General features: G+C 40.4%; 3 protein-coding genes across 8 annotated transcripts; 2 read left to right on the top strand and 1 right to left on the bottom strand.

Annotated features, from left to right (window-relative positions):
* Nucleotides 1-1,520: 1,520 nt before the first annotated feature.
* On the top strand, nt 1,521-10,717 carry LOC121706603 (E3 ubiquitin-protein ligase RNF182). 6 transcript variants are annotated; one of them, XM_042088496.1, is made up of 4 exons: nt 1,521-1,704; nt 6,072-6,183; nt 6,663-6,731; nt 6,828-8,270. In XM_042088496.1, exon 4 carries the CDS (start codon nt 6,848-6,850, stop codon nt 7,616-7,618), a length of 771 nt encoding a protein of 256 aa, XP_041944430.1. In that variant the 5' UTR covers nt 1,521-1,704; nt 6,072-6,183; nt 6,663-6,731; nt 6,828-6,847; the 3' UTR covers nt 7,619-8,270. The 6 variants fall into 6 exon arrangements, 5 of the variants coding, with proteins under 5 accessions (XP_041944430.1, XP_041944428.1, XP_041944429.1 ...); XR_006031082.1 differs by lacking the exons at nt 6,663-6,731; nt 6,828-8,270 and adding an exon at nt 8,641-10,717; XM_042088494.1 differs by lacking the exon at nt 6,663-6,731.
* A 2,523-nt stretch (nt 10,718-13,240) lies between these two features.
* On the top strand, nt 13,241-14,986 carry zgc:109913 (regulator of G-protein signaling 9-binding protein). Its single transcript, XM_042088505.1, has 3 exons — nt 13,241-13,375; nt 13,912-14,148; nt 14,463-14,986. The coding sequence occupies exons 2-3, from the start codon at nt 13,947-13,949 to the stop codon at nt 14,984-14,986; spliced, it is 726 nt and encodes a 241-aa protein (XP_041944439.1). The 5' UTR covers nt 13,241-13,375; nt 13,912-13,946.
* Nucleotides 14,987-16,293: 1,307 nt separating this feature from the next.
* ube2c (ubiquitin-conjugating enzyme E2C) lies at nt 16,294-18,509 on the bottom strand. The gene is made up of 7 exons (XM_042088508.1): nt 18,352-18,509; nt 17,519-17,627; nt 17,349-17,376; nt 17,128-17,214; nt 16,765-16,969; nt 16,594-16,653; nt 16,294-16,483 (listed from the first exon to the last, which is right to left on the bottom strand). Exons 2-7 carry the CDS (start codon nt 17,617-17,619, stop codon nt 16,446-16,448), a joined length of 519 nt encoding a protein of 172 aa, XP_041944442.1. The 5' UTR covers nt 17,620-17,627; nt 18,352-18,509; the 3' UTR covers nt 16,294-16,445.
* Between the last annotated feature and the right edge of the window lie 127 nt (nt 18,510-18,636).

Genomic DNA, 18,636 nt, shown 5'->3' with positions numbered 1-18,636 from the left:
ACTTGCCTCAGTTTACGTTATATGAATAAAATCTAAAACTGACCATATTGGCTTTGACTCTACAGCCACTGTTACCAGATCTGTGTTTTGAGAGTGTATCAATGGCCAGTATAACATTTACAGCATTACTTTCACATTGACTTATCATAGTCACAGATTCATAAAATATGCATGAGGACCCTAGCACCAACAGCACAGTTCTGAAGATGTCCTGCATTATGCCAGTTTGACAGGTCATACCTTATACATGAAGGATGACGATGCTCAGAATTGGTGGGTGGATGCTCTAGAGCAGTGAAGTTTTTACCTGGGACTACAGCCTGCTGCATGGTGCGGTGTGCCACAAAATGATTCCACAACTGCAGAATAACCGTAGCAGTTTAACCTCCAGTGAGCAATATTTCATTTAAAAATCTGTATAAAAAACACAGGTGTTTGAATTATATATTGTCAAGCTATTGTAAATGTTAAATTAGCCAAATACTGACTGACAGACCTTTTCATACATCTCTGAGCCTTGTACATCCTCAGGCCAGGGTGCTTAGTTGTCAAGTGCTTGTAGTTTTTAAGTTTGAAGAGCAATAATTTGGAGGCTTTTACTACTTTGCTTCAGAGGCAGAGCACTTTATTTGCCCAAGAGAGGTCACAGTGCAGCACAACAAAAGGGGGTTAAGGCTTTACTTTGCAATCAGCTGGTGTATGGGCATGAGGCAAAAGTAGACATTTGAAAAACTTAAATGAACTCAAGATCAGCCCTGTAACTGAGCATTGCACAGTGTGCATTGAACTAAAGACATGCAACTTTCACTCCAAAATCAGGGACAACCATTGGCTCTATACAAACAAAAAGGAAAAACAGACATAAACTTCCACAAAGCAAAGCTTTCAAGAATTCAAGTGAGTGAAAAAATCAGAACAGCATTTCAACAGCCAGACTTTCCTGACTGTTCGTTTGATGGCAGTGACAGTTAGTGGATTATGCAAGGGAAGTTCATATTGGACATTTGCCTATGGCACATTTCATACATGCAGCAGCAGGCATTCAAGAAAGAAAATGTGTGATTTATTTATGTACATTTGTGAGTAATGGAGGGAGGTAGGACATGGGAGGCCCCAGAGTTGCATGTTTAGCTATGGCCATTGTACCAAGGCTAACAGCATGTCTCAGTTATCCACTTGTGAACTACAGTAAACATCAAAGATGTAAACAGGGCCAATGATTTTCCTAAAAAAATGCATCCATTGTTCAGTAGTGGCTATGCTCTCATTTGATGGTCTAATCAAGGTGTCTCAAGCAATCTTTAGCCTGTATAATTTTACAGCAAAAACATTGCAGCATTTTATGTCTATTCTCATTTTGCCATCTCCCAAACTTTAAGAAGTGTTTTGATTAGTTTATGTGGTCAAAGAATACACTGACTGTCAGTCAAGTCTTCTAGGGGGCTGCATGCACTAGGTCCTGTTGCCACAGCAACCAGAGGAGAAATCAGTGCAGGTTGTGATGCTCCAGCACTACCGCATTGAGGGGGATGGAGGGATAGCAGTTCCATTCGGGCAGATGGGACCTCAAGACCGCCAGTGACTCACCGACAGCAAGCGACAGAACGGGATAAAAATAATGGAGCGATAAGGTGCAGTTACTTCGGACCTTGACAAAAGACACAAGCATAAGGAAGAGTGTCGACCTACATACGAGAACTAAGGGTGAGTGCACAAAACTGCGGCGAATATTGGCTCGTGCATCGAATATTGGGTCCAGTATATGCTGCAGCCAAAGGGTAATGTGAATTCAGAATTAATTACATTAAATAATCATTAAGTCATGGTCATCATTCTGGCAATTTCGCATTGTTAAAACGCCATCGACTGGTTCCTTAACGGTATAGCTTAGGCTACTGTAAAAAAAAAAAAAAAGCAAAGTGTAGTCTACACTATAGGCTATGTGAACGTTTTAACAAAATTTCATTTTATTCTACTATGATGTCCCTGAGTTTTTCTTTACAACAAATTAGCTGACTGATTTTATTTATTTGGCAATGTGTGTTGCCTCCTAACGCAGCGTCTGATAAAATATTTGTTTGTTTCAGAACGACCAAATAACGGGCTTAGATATGTTACTGATGCATGAAAGGTGCGACCAACAGGCTTCCCAACATGTAGGATAGGCTACCCGGGGAGTCCATTTTTGATGGCATTCGCGCAACCCCCCAGAGACTAGATAAAATCTTTGTCAACAACAACTGCAGTGTAGAGCTAATTGTAGCAGTAACCTGTGGCTGCGTTAAAATGTTCCTTGACTAATGTAGCTTATACGCTCAATCTAACATTTGGGGAAATAGGGTATATGGGAGTACTGAACTTTAGGCTTATTTATTTCTAAATGTTTATGTTTTTTTCAACAGCTCTAACCAACAAGAAATCCTTTAGGCCTAATATATGGGACTTAAAACTATAGCCATGGAATTTGAAACCAGCCTCAAAGTCCAGTCTAAACTGAATTCATATGCCTAATGGAAATCCCATGTGTTGGGCTGAAACCTTTGTGCAGTAATGAAGGATTATATCTTCATTTGATAGTAAGATTGATATGATATAGCCTACACTTGACATTTAACCTTGACACAAATTGTGCAACTAAAGAATGCAACCAAAAAATACTCTATGTCTGGCAATGTTGAGGCTGAGGTTATTTGACAGTTTCAAGATCTGAATTACATGTCAGACTCAGTGTGTTCATTATAGCAATTATATCAATAACTATATCAAATTAATTGTATGGTTGAAAGTCAGAATAGAAATACATGAAAGAAGTAGAAATATGGATAGAATCAGTCATGTATTTTTTTTCTTTTACAATTAAATAATTACAGAAAAGTTTAGCTTATGATTCTCCAAGCCACAGCATCAGCCAGCTATTACAATATTGCACACATTTGCTAAAAGAAATGCATAAAGTTTGTCCAAGTCCTTTATTTTGTCTAGATCTTTAGTGATGACCTTGTGTGTTTCAAAAGAAGAGGAGTATAAATGCCTCTTTGTATACTCTGAGATAGAATTAGTGTCAACCTGTCCTATAAAGCTTATAGAAATAAGTGACTTCCTCCCAGTGTAGATCGATTGACATAATCCATTATTATGAGTGAAGATGCTCTTTGTACACTTGAATATGACAATGACACTTAACCTTTTAAAACCCTTCATGTAGGAAAATATCAGAATGAATGAAGGGCATATAAGACAGAGTAAGCCTGATTTTTTTCTAAGGATTTTATATTGATTCACACAGGCAAAGCCAGTGTGCAATTACATTAAAGCTCTCAACAAAATCCTAAAGCATGCAGTGTAGTCATTCATTAGTCCTTTTGTTATTAGTGATTATTTTGTAATGTGGGGCAACGAGCTTCTTAAACAGCAGGCTTCAATCGGTCCCTATCCCAATGTCAAAAGCAAAAGAAATTAATGGCCCAGAATTCTGTCTGTCATAATATTTTTGCTCTTTCTTTGGTGAACTCGTTTCATATTCTGAGTCTTTGGATATTTCATGTGTGCCTTACATGATAGATCACCTAACACAGCTTCAGTAATTGCTCTCAATGGCCTTCCAGCCCTAGTCCAAAATGGATTGGCCAGTCTTACGATCAAGACATTATCGTAATTGTGTCAAGAGAGGTTATTGTTTCGGTAAGTCATCTTGAACCATGTATTTCTGCCTGAAATGAATGCTGTGGTGAAATTAAATCCCAGCACTGTGGTGGTAATTGTCTTGTCTGTAGGCTTTATATTTTAAGCCATTAGGAAAATGTGTGGTGACATGAAGTTATACTGGCAATGCTGCAAATCAAATGCTTGCCTGCTTGTAAATAATGAATTAGGTAGCCCGCATGCTACAATCAAGAATCTGTAATCACTTTTTTAATCTACTTGTCTATTCAAGTGAACAAAAAGATTGTATCAGCTCTTGAATCCTAAAATAAAAATCCTCTTGATTCATGAATTGAACTTTAATTTTGAAACTCTATGAATAACAAAATCCAAACATTTTGTCATTTTTGTAGTCAGATGCTCAGATGAATGAAAAGGAAATGAACAAGCTGGCTTGCATTCTGCAAGTAAGGCAGATCATTTTGATCATAATCAGACTGCATATGTGTTGCCCTGCCTCTTTAAAAGAATCACACCTCAGAATAGTCCTTCGCACGAGGAGGTGGCTGATGTCATTTTTGCTTACCACAGGACAGGGACACAGATGGTGTTTGCTTGTTTTTCTGCCATCCAGCTGGCATAACTGTACCTCCACCTCAGTGGCTGAGGCACCATGCTAGACTGGGTGCTACAGGTGCTCTCTCCGCACACTACATGAAAAGGCCTCAGTAAAACCCCATAATAATAGCCTTTTAGTGCAGAGCATTAATTTACATTCCCCTATGTTAGAAAGTACAGATGAATGGTTTGGTTGTTGTTTGGCTGTGGGGATTGAAAAACATCTCTTTTGGCTAGTGGGTCAGTTGGCATGATGGTGCTTCCTGCCTACCTGATGCACATGAGTGGATTTGGAAGCAAATAAGCTCAAGTGGATGGATGCATTGTTGGGGAATAATATTGCCATGTTTTCCTTCAAATTACTTCTTAAGTCTTGCTGACCTCATCTAGATAATGTACAGTGGACATTTAAAAAGCAGTTTCATAAATATTTCCATGGCTAGTCAGTTGTCATGCCATGCAGAAATCATGTCATGCGTGTAGGTTTAAGCTATGCTCTTGAAACGACACAAAGCAATGCATTTTTAATAGATAATGAATTAGACACTGGCCTTTCTCACACGCTTTGTCCAGTCCTTCTTCCTACATCAAAAAATGACCCACTGGTGTACCCTCAACCAAATTGTCTCGTCCTATTTATATATCTCCATCCTTCTCATTGAAGGCCCTTGGAGACAGGCTCCAATGTGAGGTGACAGTCACAGTCATCGGGTCTGTGGTGTTCCTCTCCTATCTGAAAATGCTACAATTGTGGATATGCGTGTTGTGTGAGGGCTTGTATGTCTAATCATTGTCTTGAGATTGTCTAAACACATCTTGTGGGAAGGAGTTTGACTTTCTCTCTCTCTCTCTCTCTCTCTCTCTCTGTGTGTGTGTGTGTAAGAGAGAGGATGTGTTATATAAAGCTTGCTGTGTATCCAGCCCCACAAGCCTGCTATTTATAGACTCAGTTCAAATTCTAACAACCTGCGCTCAGTGAGACAGAGGAAGAAAGACGGAGGAGGAGAGGAGAAGAAAGTGTTGCATAATACTTAAACAGAAAGGCAAATAATCAGAACTCTTTATTTGTAGTGAATTCCGTGTCACCCCTCACCCGTCATCTGTCTTTTGTTTTGTTTTTCTGTCTGCCGCTATGTGACATTGTGCTTTGATTAATTCCTCTCAATGGAGCATGACTAATTCAGAGTGATAGTGATACACACATCCATTGAGATTGAATGGTATCACCACAGCCGAGCAATATTACATACCGAACCGTGTCATCTTGTTGTGTCCAGTGTCTCCAGCTTTATTATCAGCATGGGTGCACACTGCTTGTCTTGTCTTCTGTCAAGAACAAATAATTGATGGAGGATTTGTTGATACTGGCATGTGTGTGCGCTTTTTACAACCATAAATTCCACAACTCTTTTCTTACATGGAGGACCACAGTTTCCTTGTATGACATTACAGGCAGCTTGTCCCTGAAGGGGGGGGGGGGGGGGGCTTTTAAGTGATGGATGGAGAGGACAGAGGTCCAAGGAGAACAGGAAAGGTATTCCAGATTTATGTGGAATTGTGAGATACGCACGCAAAGGGCTCAGACAGATCAAGTGTGCGATGTCCGTTCTTATCATTTTACGAGCAATGCGACTGAAATGAATAACTGAGAAATAGAATATTCTCCTAAAGGTCATTTCAGTGGAAGGAGGATAGATTTCAATGTTTTCTAGGTTTTCAATGAATTTCTAATAATAATTCCATTGCTGCATGTTTCTGTGGTCATCCTAAATGATGTTTTTTTTTCCCACTGTATTTTCTTTTTCTTTTAGAGAGGATTAATCCCACTCATCCTGAAGGTCTTGGGGTCACAACTCAACCGGACATCTGAATATGAGCTGGACTTTTTTAAGATTGAACACAGGTTTCATTTTAACATGAGATGTAAGCAAACTTATCAACTTAATGTAAAACTTACCAAGTTCATGTCAAGTAAATGCAGCCGTCAATGAAGACTAAATCTGGATACAGCCTTATCAGTGGCTCAGCTACTGATTTCAAAACAATGAGAATTAGAAGTAACAGGTTACCAGCCAATGTGTTATTAAGAAGGCAACCTACCATAGACTGACAGTAATGTTACCTGTGATAGAGTTTCAGATGTTTCTGAATGCTGATTAGGTATTCACTGTCTTCCTGATAAATGTAAATTTAATCGGAACACGGACGCATGCTTCACTGTGCATATTCCTGAATATCAGTATATCAATCAGAATATCAATGTTCATTTCAGGGTATTGTTGACCACTGGCAACATATCAGGGCCTTGTTAGAAAAGTCTTTGAGTGCCATAATTTGTCAAGACTGTCTCCTCCTCTTAAACTGTTGATGTAAATTGTTCAGGCTGTGTTTGTTTTTAAAAGATCATGTCAAGACTTGAAATCTCTCCAAACTAATTGTGCATCAGGGAATAACTTCCAGGGAAAGAGTTTTTTTTTTGGTATTGCCATATTTGTTTGTGGCCTGGTGGCTACATTCCATTAGCTCACCATTAATCCCCCCCCCCCCCCCCCCCCCAATCCTCCCAGCCACCACCCACTGTCTCAGGATGAGCCAAAAGCTGGATCTCGAGGTGGAGAGCCCACAGCCTCTCATCTACACCTTGGAGGAGCTTGAATGCAAGATCTGCTACAACCGCTACGACACCCGCACTCGCAAGCCCAAGGTGCTGAGTTGCACGCACCGCGTCTGTGCCAAATGCCTAAAAAAAATTGTAGAGACTGGCGAGTCCTCCCCAAGCATCATCAGCTGCCCGTTCTGCCGCCACGAGACCCACGTCCCAGACGAGGAGATCTGGCTCCTGAAGGACGACAGCAACATTCTGGCCATCCTCGCCTACCAGGACCAGGCCAGGAAAAGCGGCTCGGTCACTCCCGGCGAGGTGCTCCTCACCCCCAACAGCCTGAGTGGGGGCGGCTGCGGTGGCGGCGGAGGCGGGGGGGACCAGTCGCACAGCTCGTCCGACTGCCTGGTCATCACCATCATGGAGGTGCCGGGCGAGTCACAGTCTTCGGACACCATGAGTATGCTCAACATGGTGCGCCTATACCGCCCGCCCAGCCTGGACTCGTTGCCTTGCCACCTGCCCATCCAGAAGTGCCGTATGTGGACGTCACGCACCATCCCCCGCTTCCTCATCGGTTTCCTCTGCCTGATCTACTTCAGCTCGCTGCCGCTGGGCATCTACCTGCTGATGATCCAGCAGCTCACGCTCGGGGTGATCCTGGTCAGCCTCGTGCCCTCCACGCTGGTCCTGTGTGTCTTCTACGGCTTCTGCCAGTGCCTGTGCCATGAAATCATGGAGGCTATTGCTACATAATGTGAAGAGTCACTCGTCGGGGAGTCGGTGTCTGTCGTAGTGACTCATAGCGAGACCTGTAAAGACTAAGCCAAATCACTGATGCATATCTGCCCCCTTATCCCATCCCCAATGCCCCTCTCCTGTTAATCCAGAGTATACCAGCACTGAACAGAAAATTCTTCATAATCCACTTTGTATGCAGGGCTATTCACAGTGGACTGTGACAGTTGGGATAACCTGTGAAAGGACGACCATGACTAATGGTTTTATATAGAGCTCAACCTGTATCAGACAGCTGTCATTTTTGTGTTTGTAACAGCTCACCACTATGGGCTATAACTGTGAGTGCTCAGCTGTTGTTGAAGAGAACATGGTCTTATCACATACTGGCAGTTAAATGTAGTATATTAAATATTTCCTTGGTAGAATTACTGTCTACTTTTGGTCAAATTACTTTATGGAAATACATAGTATAAGGATGTGCTAAAGCATAATCACCTTGTATGCATTTGACGTTTCTAGTTGCCTTTGTAAGGCATGTCTATGCCCAAGTACTTGTACTTTTAATGTTGTGTTAAAAATGTGTACGTCATTGCAAATGGAATGGACAAATAATACCTTCAAACCGCCTAAACTGTTACTAGATATTCAATAAAGAATCAAAACAGTGTGTTAAATTTGCTGATATCACTTTGGTGAACTTAGGCACGTAACGCCATTTCAATGTTAGACAGATCTCACTAGACACTGAGAGCACAGTGTTCTCAGTGGTATCTGTTCTTATGGAAAATCTTATGTGATTCATTATAAAATCAAAACAAGTGCCATGTTAGGTAACGAGATCAGGGAGTAGGGAAGCGTCGAGGTTGTTCCACAGATATTGTAAGTCAGTGAACGGTCCTTGTGAAGCTGCACACAGCTTCAAGAAATTGAAGCAAAACAATGTGAACCTCCTAAAATATATCTGTCACTCAGTACTTTTCACAGTAACTGCAATACTAACTTTTCCAAACTGGCCTGCGTTGCTCCTGTCTCTTTAGATGTTGCTTCTACAGTCTCTTTTGCTGCCCTCAGATGTCTATCTATGCCCAGCGTGGACCTTGGCTGAGATGCTTAGTCGGTTGACTATCGGCTTTTAGCCTTTTCACTGAGAGGACGCTTTCTGGTGTCGCAGGTGTGAGACTGTACCTTTAGTGTGTGACGGGGAGTGTTGCTGATTAGCCTTTGTGGGCCATTCACACTACACTCCCCTCAAACTCCTGAAGTTCTCCTCCACCAATGCTCCTCCCAGTGATTAGGTTGTCCATCTCTGCTGGGCAGCGGGGATATTACGCCAGAGAGGGTATGTCTACTGAGGGTCCGGCTGCAGTGTTGACATCCTTTGGTCTGCTATCCATGGTGTCTGTCCATCACAACAGCTGACAGCACAGTTAGGCTACCAGTCTGCTTCGGCCTCACCTTCGATATCCACCTGGCTACAGACAACCGCACATCCACACCATGGTCTTCTATGCATGATGCCTGTCCATCACAATGCAGTGTGGCTTCCAGTCTGCTTTCGACTCTCCACTGTCCTGCAGAGAAGTGAATCCCATCCACCAAAAGACTACTATGCTGGAAAGTTCAACATCAACAAGAGGTGACAGAACAGGCCTGGATTTAATCAAAGTGGCCATGATAAATGCTAGATCTCTAGCAAATAACATATTTATTCTGAATGATTTGTTCACCTCACCTAAACTTGATATGTTGTTTATTATGGCGACTTGGCTGAATGTTGTTGAGTCTTGTTCTCTTAGCTCTTGCCACCACATTGCACTTAGGCTACTTCAACTCCCCAAGGACAACTGGGTGAGGAGGGGGAGGAGTGCAAACTATTTTCAAGAAAAGTTGTAATTGTATGCAATTGTCATCGATGTTCAATTCCAGTTTTAAACTGAATGTTTGTGTTTGATCGAGCTCACCCATTGTTGTTTGCTGTGATCTGCCAACCACCAAAATATAACATACTTCATTATTGACTTTTCTGATTTTTTAGCTGGAATTATGCCAAAATATGACAGGGTTTTAATTGTAGGAGAGTTTAACATGCTTGCTGTCCTTCTAAGCTGATGGTTTTAAGACGTTTGACACTAATAGGAGAGTTTAAAGTGTATTGACTTTTTTAATGTTGTACAATCTGTAGCGGGTGAAGGTCTTACACATAAGCATGGACAAACATTAGATTTTCTATTATCATGTGGTCCTGACATACTTAAGGATTGATGTGTGCAATGCAGTTTTCTCTTATCACATGTCTGTTTTATTTGAGATTGCCCTCCCTTGTTGTGTGAAACCATGTGCTTTAACTTGTCATTGACACACATTTAAGCAGTCCTCTGCTACCCAATTCTCAGATGCTTTCCAACATGCTATTGAGACTCATTGCCCGCCCCTGACTGTACTGAGGAATTAACCTCACTTCTTTATTCAACTTCCAAAAACATCTTGGATGCTGAAAACCATGAGAACTAATTCTAATTCTGAACTGTGATTAAATGACATTACTTGGAGTTGTGTGGCTAGGCGAGAAGGCTGAACACAAGTGGAAAAAAGACAAACTGCAATTAAGTGTCTTATGACACAGCTGGTGTATATATATAAAGATCATTTAAAAAAAAAACTGTTATAAACCTCATGTACTTTTTAGTTCTATTAGGCCTAACTCTTTTAACCCCTTAAGACTGAAATCCTAATATTAGGAATAATGCTGCTTAGATAGATAGCTTTTTGAGTCCATATGTCATGAACACATCTCCCCATTAACCTCACTTCACTGGCTTCCTGTACATTATAGGATTAACTTCAAGATATTTCTGTTAATTTATAAATGTTTGGAAGGTCAAGACACCACCTATCTCTTAGACCTGTTAAGGTATACCCCAGCAAGACCAATCAGATTCTCTAATCAATTTATTTTCACTGTCCCCAAAACCAAAATATTGACATTGTGCTTTTTCAGCTTCTCCAAACTTTGGAATAATCTGCCCCTTCAGATTGGCCCACTTTGACCAATATTAAAGGAATTATCCGGAGTAAAATGCACTTTAGATCAATTTACGGATGATTGGGAGTACATACGTTGAGTTGACATCAAAATAATGTCATTCGGATGTGTTTTGAGAAAGTTCGATTTTACCGTTTTTAGTCAAAACTCGTTAGCCTGGAAGCGACCAGGACATGTCATTTCGCCGCCACAAAACGGTATTTTTATACCTCTTCTACAGTTCCAAACAACATTACACTTACGTGGTAGTGAGTAGAGGGTCCCTAAAGCCAAACCGAAGTATCCCGAGGTCTTTATGTGGTCGGATAGAGAGTCCAGAATGAATTTCATCAAACCAGTACCTTTCTGGAAATGTTGCTGCTGCAGCTGGCATCTTTAGGGGAAAGTCTGTAGGAGTCAATTGCCGAGTGTGGAGTTAAAAAAAAAAAAAAAAAAAACATACTCCAGTATTTCTTTCGAAATTGAAATGAAGTTGTATGCAACAGCAAACCCTAGTTTATTAACAGGTTGGAATTTTGAAATGTCACGTGACATGATGTCGTGCAACCACGTGATGCAATCGACTCCTATGGACTTTCCCCTAAAGATGCCAGCTGCAGCAGCAACATTTCCGGAAAGGTACTGGCTTGATGAAATTCATTCTGGACTCTCTATCCGACCACATAAAGACCTCGGGATACTTCGGTTTGGCTTTAGGGACCCTCTACTCACTACCACGTAAGTGTAATGTTGTTTGGAACTGTAGAAGAGGTATAAAAATAGCGTTTTGTAGCGGCAAAATGACATGCCCTGGTCACTTCCAGGCTAACGAGTTTTGACTAAAAACGGTAAAATCGAACTTTCTCAAAACACATCCGAATGAAATGATTTTGATGTCAACTCAACGTATGTACTCTCAATCTTCCGTAAATTGATCTAAAGTGCATTTTACTCCGGATAATTCCTTTAAGTCCCACAAAAAAATCATTTTTATTCTTAAGCTTTGAATCTATTTTAAGAGTTGGCCCTGTTATCTTCTTGTTGGCCTCTTTTTATTTTTTTTATCTCATTATTATTAGTAGAAGTATTATTTACTTGACTTACTTATTATGTTATTTTGTATTATTATGTAATTATATTTATATTATATAATAGGCCTACATATATTATGTATTATTATGTATTTTCTGATTATGTGTTGTGTCTTTATGATAATAGTTATGATTTTATTTTTTTTAATTTACAGCATTTTGGTCAACTGCTGTTGTTTTTAAAAGTGCTGTGTAAATAAACTGACATTGACATTGAGAATAATAATTTAAAAAAATCTATATATTTTTTTTCATTTTAGATTAACACAATATAGGGTCATCTTTATCTCAAGATAGTGAAAAAAAATAAAAATGAAATAAACAATTTCAGCTTCCGAGAAACTTAACCATCTGTTCTATGGTGTACTGTTGTAGAACATTCAAAAATCTTCAGTGACACATAGAAAAAGAAAGTTAACACACCTCAATGTTTTGGGAGACAGGACTTGAAAGATGTTTCGAAATGTCTCAGAGCAAATGCAGTGTTTAATGTGAAAAGGTATGCTCCAAAAATCACGGTTTCATTTATGTAACCTTATAAATTGCGTCCAAGATAATGTTACTGATCAGTTAGAGAATCATGAAATCTGGCTGTAGGTGCACGTTCTAAAATGAATATATCCAAAGAATGCCAGGCAAAAGACAAATGAATATTTGGTCCAAACCGACCTTTCAAAATGATCTTTTTTGAGGCAGTCAATGTCGCCATTAACATTCTTTTAAATTAGGCATAATGTCAGTAATTCGCTAATAAAAATAAACCTGGACATAAAGGGATATCAACCATCAAAAATGTTGAAAGTGTTGTAGCCATATACTTCCAAAACCTTAAAATGAGCGGGCATTCCCAAAACATATCCATATATATTCCCTATAGAGTCTTATCACACAATTTGTCATTTGACAATTTCATTGAACAAGTTATGTAGGCCCTATGGACAAGCTTAAAGTATATTTACTGATAAGCCAGGCATTGATTTTACTTTTTTACAAGTTTGTAATGTGACAAACTATTCTCCACCTCTCACAACTTTTCAAGGCATATTTAAGCATTATAAATGTGCCATAAGATAAATGTAATCACACTTAAAATTGAATAGCAATATGATCCCAGGGACTTGGGTCGTACATCCAGAGCCAGCGTGAGTGCTGATGTTTGCTGTGTTAATATGCTAATATTAGAGTGGTTGCGCTGGAGACACTACACACGGGAGCACACCTGTTGCATCATGGATAGAAGTGACATGTGGCTTTCAAACAAGCACAAGGGTTCAACGAAGGATCTGTCCACTGTGCTCCCAGGGGACCATATCTCCCTCATAAACGGCTGAACACCACACACACACACAGTTAAATCAGAATATTCCAAGGGAGCACTATAGTGATTCAATCTTCTGCACTTCTGAGAAAAGCCATGGATATTTCAGCCCCCTATTAGTGTCATGCTCAGAGGCTCAGAGGCATCAGCTGTCTTGACTGGCCTAATTGAAACCCAGCTCCCAGAGGAGTGACTCCTACCCATACATCAGAAGGGAATATTGGAGGGTGTGTGGAAAGCAGCGGAAAGTGTTCAGAGTGGGGAGCTTCAGAGTTGTCCATGCGAGGGATTGTCAGTTTCACAGACGCCACAAGATATTAGATACACCAGCATAAACCGAGGTATGTGATTATATTTATTCAAAACAATTTTGGATATTTCAGTGCATGCATGTGTCCATTTATACTGGGAATATAATAGAAATGTTTTATAGAGATGAAAACAGGCTGGCAACACCGAATGTGACACATGAAGGACAAATCACTTGTAATCACTTTTTTCTCCCCAGAATAATAGGGTTTGCACAGATGTGAATCAATTCACATATATTGTGATCAATATCCATGTAAAGTTAGGCCTACCTCAACAAATACGATCCAAAATCTTTTTTATATACTCTGCATTTGAGAACGTCTACTGTAGGCCTACTTTGTGATGGAAAGATCCTTAAGGTTGATGAGATAAATGACAAATGTGTAAGGGTGACAGTTTGAATAGGTTTCAAAAAAACTATGAATTGATATCCAGGCTCTGTGCCATTTCTGATGCATTTTGTCACGTCATTTGAATGTTAGTGTACCCTGATATCAAATGAACACACACAAATACATGTTAATTGAAACCCAGGCTCTGGGCCATTTCTGATGCATTTTAACAGGTAATTTGAATGTTGAAAGTATACCCCGATATCAAATGAATCACTGGCGACGATCAGTAGGAGAGCTGCAAGCCAGGCGGCGGCAGGTGACCGAGTGTGAGCAGGCGCTGGCAGCCCTGAGCAAAGTGACTGCCTGCTTCCAGCAAATGGCCTCCTCCTTGGGGAGTAATACGGACGGCAGTGGCCTCAGGGAAGAACTGGCAGAAATCAGAGCGATGGCTCACCGGATCTACACGGGTAACCTGTATCAGGCATCTCAAAACATACTCTGAGTCTATATAGAGGACAGTCAGTGTAATATTCTGCATCAGAGGCAGTCTGGTGTTTTAGACAAAACAATCTAGATTCAAAAGGAATCTTTCAAAATGATAAACGTTTACTAATGGCAAGAAAATAGCCATTGCTTTCCTATACTAAAGTGGCAAATGTATGATGTGTAGTGTCATGTTTAAGCGTATGACCAACTAAGCCAGGAGAAAACTGATATTGCCTACTTCCCCCTCATGTTGTTCATAGGCTATATCATATGCTTCTTCACCCATTTACCACAGGGTTGCATAGAAGACTCATAGCACTGCTGACAGAAACGGAGCAGGCCCAGGAGGACAGAGAGCAGGTGGAGCGCCTTTGGGTACTGTTCCTGTCTGGCCTAGAGACCTTTCAGAAGGACCTCCGCAAAACAAGCTCCTTGCAAGAGCTGTTCCCACTTACTCAGCGTCGCGACCGTAGCGCCCTGGTAAAGACAGGCTACTCTGGGGAATCTGAGGTTGCGGCTCGCGCCGCTACGGTCCAGACACCCTGGGTGTGTGTAGAGGATGAACCATGCCCCGACCTGCAGACACAAATCTCAAGGATGGACTCTCTGCTGCAGGAGATGCTGCAGAGGGTCAATGTGCCCGTGTGGACAGTGGAGGCCACACAGAAGGCCTGGGTGGAGGTTGAGAAGGAAGAGCAAGATGAGGATGAAACGCTAGAGGACTTGATGCAGGTAGAGGTGGTATCACAAGACAGCGTTACAGGCTGCTGCCACCATTTAAACTGCAGGTTAAGCTGCCTACTCTGTTTACTTAGTTAACCTAGCCTTGAAATAGACAAGTGTGTGTGTGTGTATAAATATGCTTGATGGTGTTTTAAGCCCTCAATGTCATCTTCCAGGCAGCATGGCCACCGTTGACTTAAAGGCACTTAATCCTAACCTATGCCTAACCATAGCGCCTTCCAGGCAGCGCTGCCTTGACGACAACGTTGGGGGCTTAAAACACCAAGAAACTATAAGCATACAGTACTGTGCAAAAGTCTGACACCTTACATGTTTTGTTCCAGCAATGCTACAAGGACCATATTGTTTATTTCTCACTCCTTTAATTAAAATATGACCAGAGAACACAAGAAATATGTAGAGTAGGCCATTGAAATACACATAAAATGTCGTTTTCGTTCTGTATCTGTCCAATTTCAGTCTCAAGCTACCATTAGATTTTTTGTTTTAGCAGTGTTATAATGACCAATCAACCAAGGGCAAAATTCTTGATGCAGCCGTCGTTCCCCACACAGGCCATTGATGGGCATGTCTGGCCTGCCAGAAGCTGCTGGTAGATACCATGATGGGGATCTCAAGATCAGCTGCTGACTTGACCATGACTCCCCCTAATACTGACGCTGCAGTGTCAGGTGCATTTTGGCAGGATGCAAAGTGGAGGAGCCACCTGAAAAGTACTGTACATCTCCCGTGACCCTCCTCATTGTATTCCCAGGTGTCAGCTTGCCTCATCAAGGTTCTTTGAATAGAATCCTTTTACACTTTAGATAAGCAATGAACTCTTCCAACTTTTCAATAAGGTCTTTGAGCTGTCAAAGTGTCATCATCTCCTTCCCACCTCTGATACCAATGTCTCAGAGCCAGAACCAGTACCAACTGGCTTCAGCTTCCCCCTTGTGAGATTGGTCATTATAACACTGCAAAAACAAGCAATCAAATAGATGCAAAAGACTAGAACCTTGTTTTTCATATTACATTCTTTTTCTGGTTGAATTCTAAAAAAAAAGACAATGAGAAATAAACATACAGTATATGGTCATCATAACATTGCTAAACAAATCTAATGGGTGCCACTTCTGCACAATACTGTATATATTCAGTATATCAGCAGCTTAGTGCTTGTTCCAGACATTTTAGTAAAGAAAATGAATATACAATACAGAAAACAGAATGAAATAATGGCAGATGTTTGGACAAAAGATTAATGCATATTTATACTTGAAGGGTGGTACATTTTTTTTAAGTTTTAAAAATACAAGGTTTTAAACATTCTTAAGTAGTGTTGGTCAGCCCCCTCTTATAAATTACTTATCACTCCACATAAGTTGACAAAAGCAACCAAATGTAACCAATAATTTTATTCACAGTTTAATAACATAAAAGTATAGTACAGACAAAACACCCGACAATTCCTTTACATAATTAGAAGACAAGACAGAAAAGAAAGACAGACAGAAGTATAATACAGGAAACAAATGAGGAAACCAGATTGTCGTTAATTCTTGTAGGTCGAATGTAAATGGGTCTTGAATGCTAAAGAGAGTATGAGAGAGAGGGGGGGGGGGGACATTCTGTAAATATAGACAAAATTATTTTCATTCAACAGTATAAACTCCAATACAGCAAACTACCCCTAAACTCACCTTCCTGATCAGCCCAAAGCCCAGCTGCTACAGCATTCATTGGACTATCATTGTTTGGTTCTAGAGATGTAGGGAGGAAAAGGACACATTTTAGGAGATGTAGGGAAGACAATGTAGCACACAGATTTATTTGACTCACATGCGTGCGCACACACACACACACAAACTAACCTCCGAGCAAACTCTGAATCGATAGCAGTATGGATCGAACATCATACAAGGCCGACCATTTCTCCTTCAGGATGTCCAAACAGATATAACCATTTTCATCAACGTTTGGGTGGAAACACGGCGTGACGAATTTTACAGTGGGTGCTTTGTACGGATAACCACTGGGGAACTCTAGTGATAACTTGTATCTCAGACCTTCATAAACCTGTTTGTTGGATACAATAATGAAAACTGGTTATAAAATGTTTCAGCAGCACATACAATATTTCAGGAAAAAACTATGACCGTTACAACTCGGGACCAAAACCTGAATGTTATGTAATAAACTATAAACAAAACTGAGAAAATAACGTTTAAACTCACCGTTCCTTGCGCGCCATCTATTGTACCAATCCATTTAAAAAGGTTGTCACTCTCTGGAAAAGCAGAGATCCCCTTATCTCCAGACATCTACAGACAAAAGGATTAAAAGTAAAAAAAGAAAAAAAAAAAAAAAAAAAAAAAAATAGTACATGAAATGAGACATTATAGGACTAATAACTTCCAGAAGTCACACAGCTGATGGTGTCTCTCTTTAGACTCACCATTAATGTCATCAACTCCTGCTGAAGCCTACAGGTGGGGGTGGAAACAAGAATCTATTTATCTCATCGGCCTTTACATTGATAAACATAAGTGCCACGGACTAAAATCCACCTACATTTAGTGCTAGCCAAAAACTACTCATAGAACAAGGATTAAACCTCGACATTACCTTTTAGAAACAGAGCCCTTTAGTGCATTTACGCTTGTTTCGTTGCCTTTCAATGCTGCTGCGGATGAGGCTGCGGCTGGATCCCTGTTCTGAGAAGCCATTGCTTGATCTATTGTGATATAGTTGTAACGTTATTGTCATAGCATTATCGTTACATTGCACCACATACAGAAAGTCATTAAGTCACTTAAGAGTCTAGAGACTTTGACATAATCTGACTAAAACGTTACTAACAGAAATGACAGGACAAAGGAGAGAAATCATTGGGTGCTTTACAACCACGTATGCTAACGTTATAGAGAACATCTCTCTGCTGCCGGCACCAAAGGACAGACAGTTAGGGTAAGTTAGCATATAATTTATCGATAACTTAAATGAGAAATATATCAGTGCGTTTCAGCCACTCTGACAGCTATCTAGAAATGCTATGCCATCAGACATAACTCAGCTAACGTTAACGTTACGCCACTCTACCTTCAGCTAAAGAATTGCTAGCAGTTGCATAAACCAATGTTAACGTTAAAACCCATTTATGGTTAAGTCTTGATGTCTATTATAGATCTAATTAACTTAATCTACAATGACATCGGTGTTAAAACAGAGGACTAAGTAACGTTTGACTGTAGCATTCTAACGTTAGTGCTACGCAGAAACGGTCTGAGTGTTTGCAAATGTGGGCTTGGTGTAGAAGCTAGCATTCTATCGATAAGTTGTAAGTTAGCAATAGCTACGTTAAAGACACATCAACATAGCAATGATAACAAGGGTAATCAGTTAAATTATATGTTTCAGTAATAACTGAAACACAAACGATAGATTCACACGATCCTTACCTGCTGTTACTGCCTTTTGGCTTTAAATGTTGAAATGAGTTCATGCGGTGAAATTTTCAAATTATATCCCGCCCCCTCTGTTTAAATTCTTTTCCTTTACACAGCTTCCCAGCCTTAGCTACTCTGGCAGCCAATCATGGATCATGATTGGAAAACACTGAGAACTCTTGACAACCATTGAAAGATGCGCATCCAATGAAACTTTGATTTAATTGGATGACTTGCTTAAGTTGGGCGTGTCTTTAACCGTTAGTTTATACGTCACCAGAAAACGTCACTTTCAAA

The sequence above is a fragment of the Alosa sapidissima genome, chromosome 4 (genome assembly GCF_018492685.1).
Source record: "Alosa sapidissima isolate fAloSap1 chromosome 4, fAloSap1.pri, whole genome shotgun sequence".
Taxonomy (NCBI): Eukaryota; Metazoa; Chordata; class Actinopteri; order Clupeiformes; family Clupeidae; genus Alosa; species Alosa sapidissima.
The sequence above is the reverse complement of the archived record's forward strand: the minus strand, read 5'-3'. Positions and strand labels throughout refer to the sequence as shown.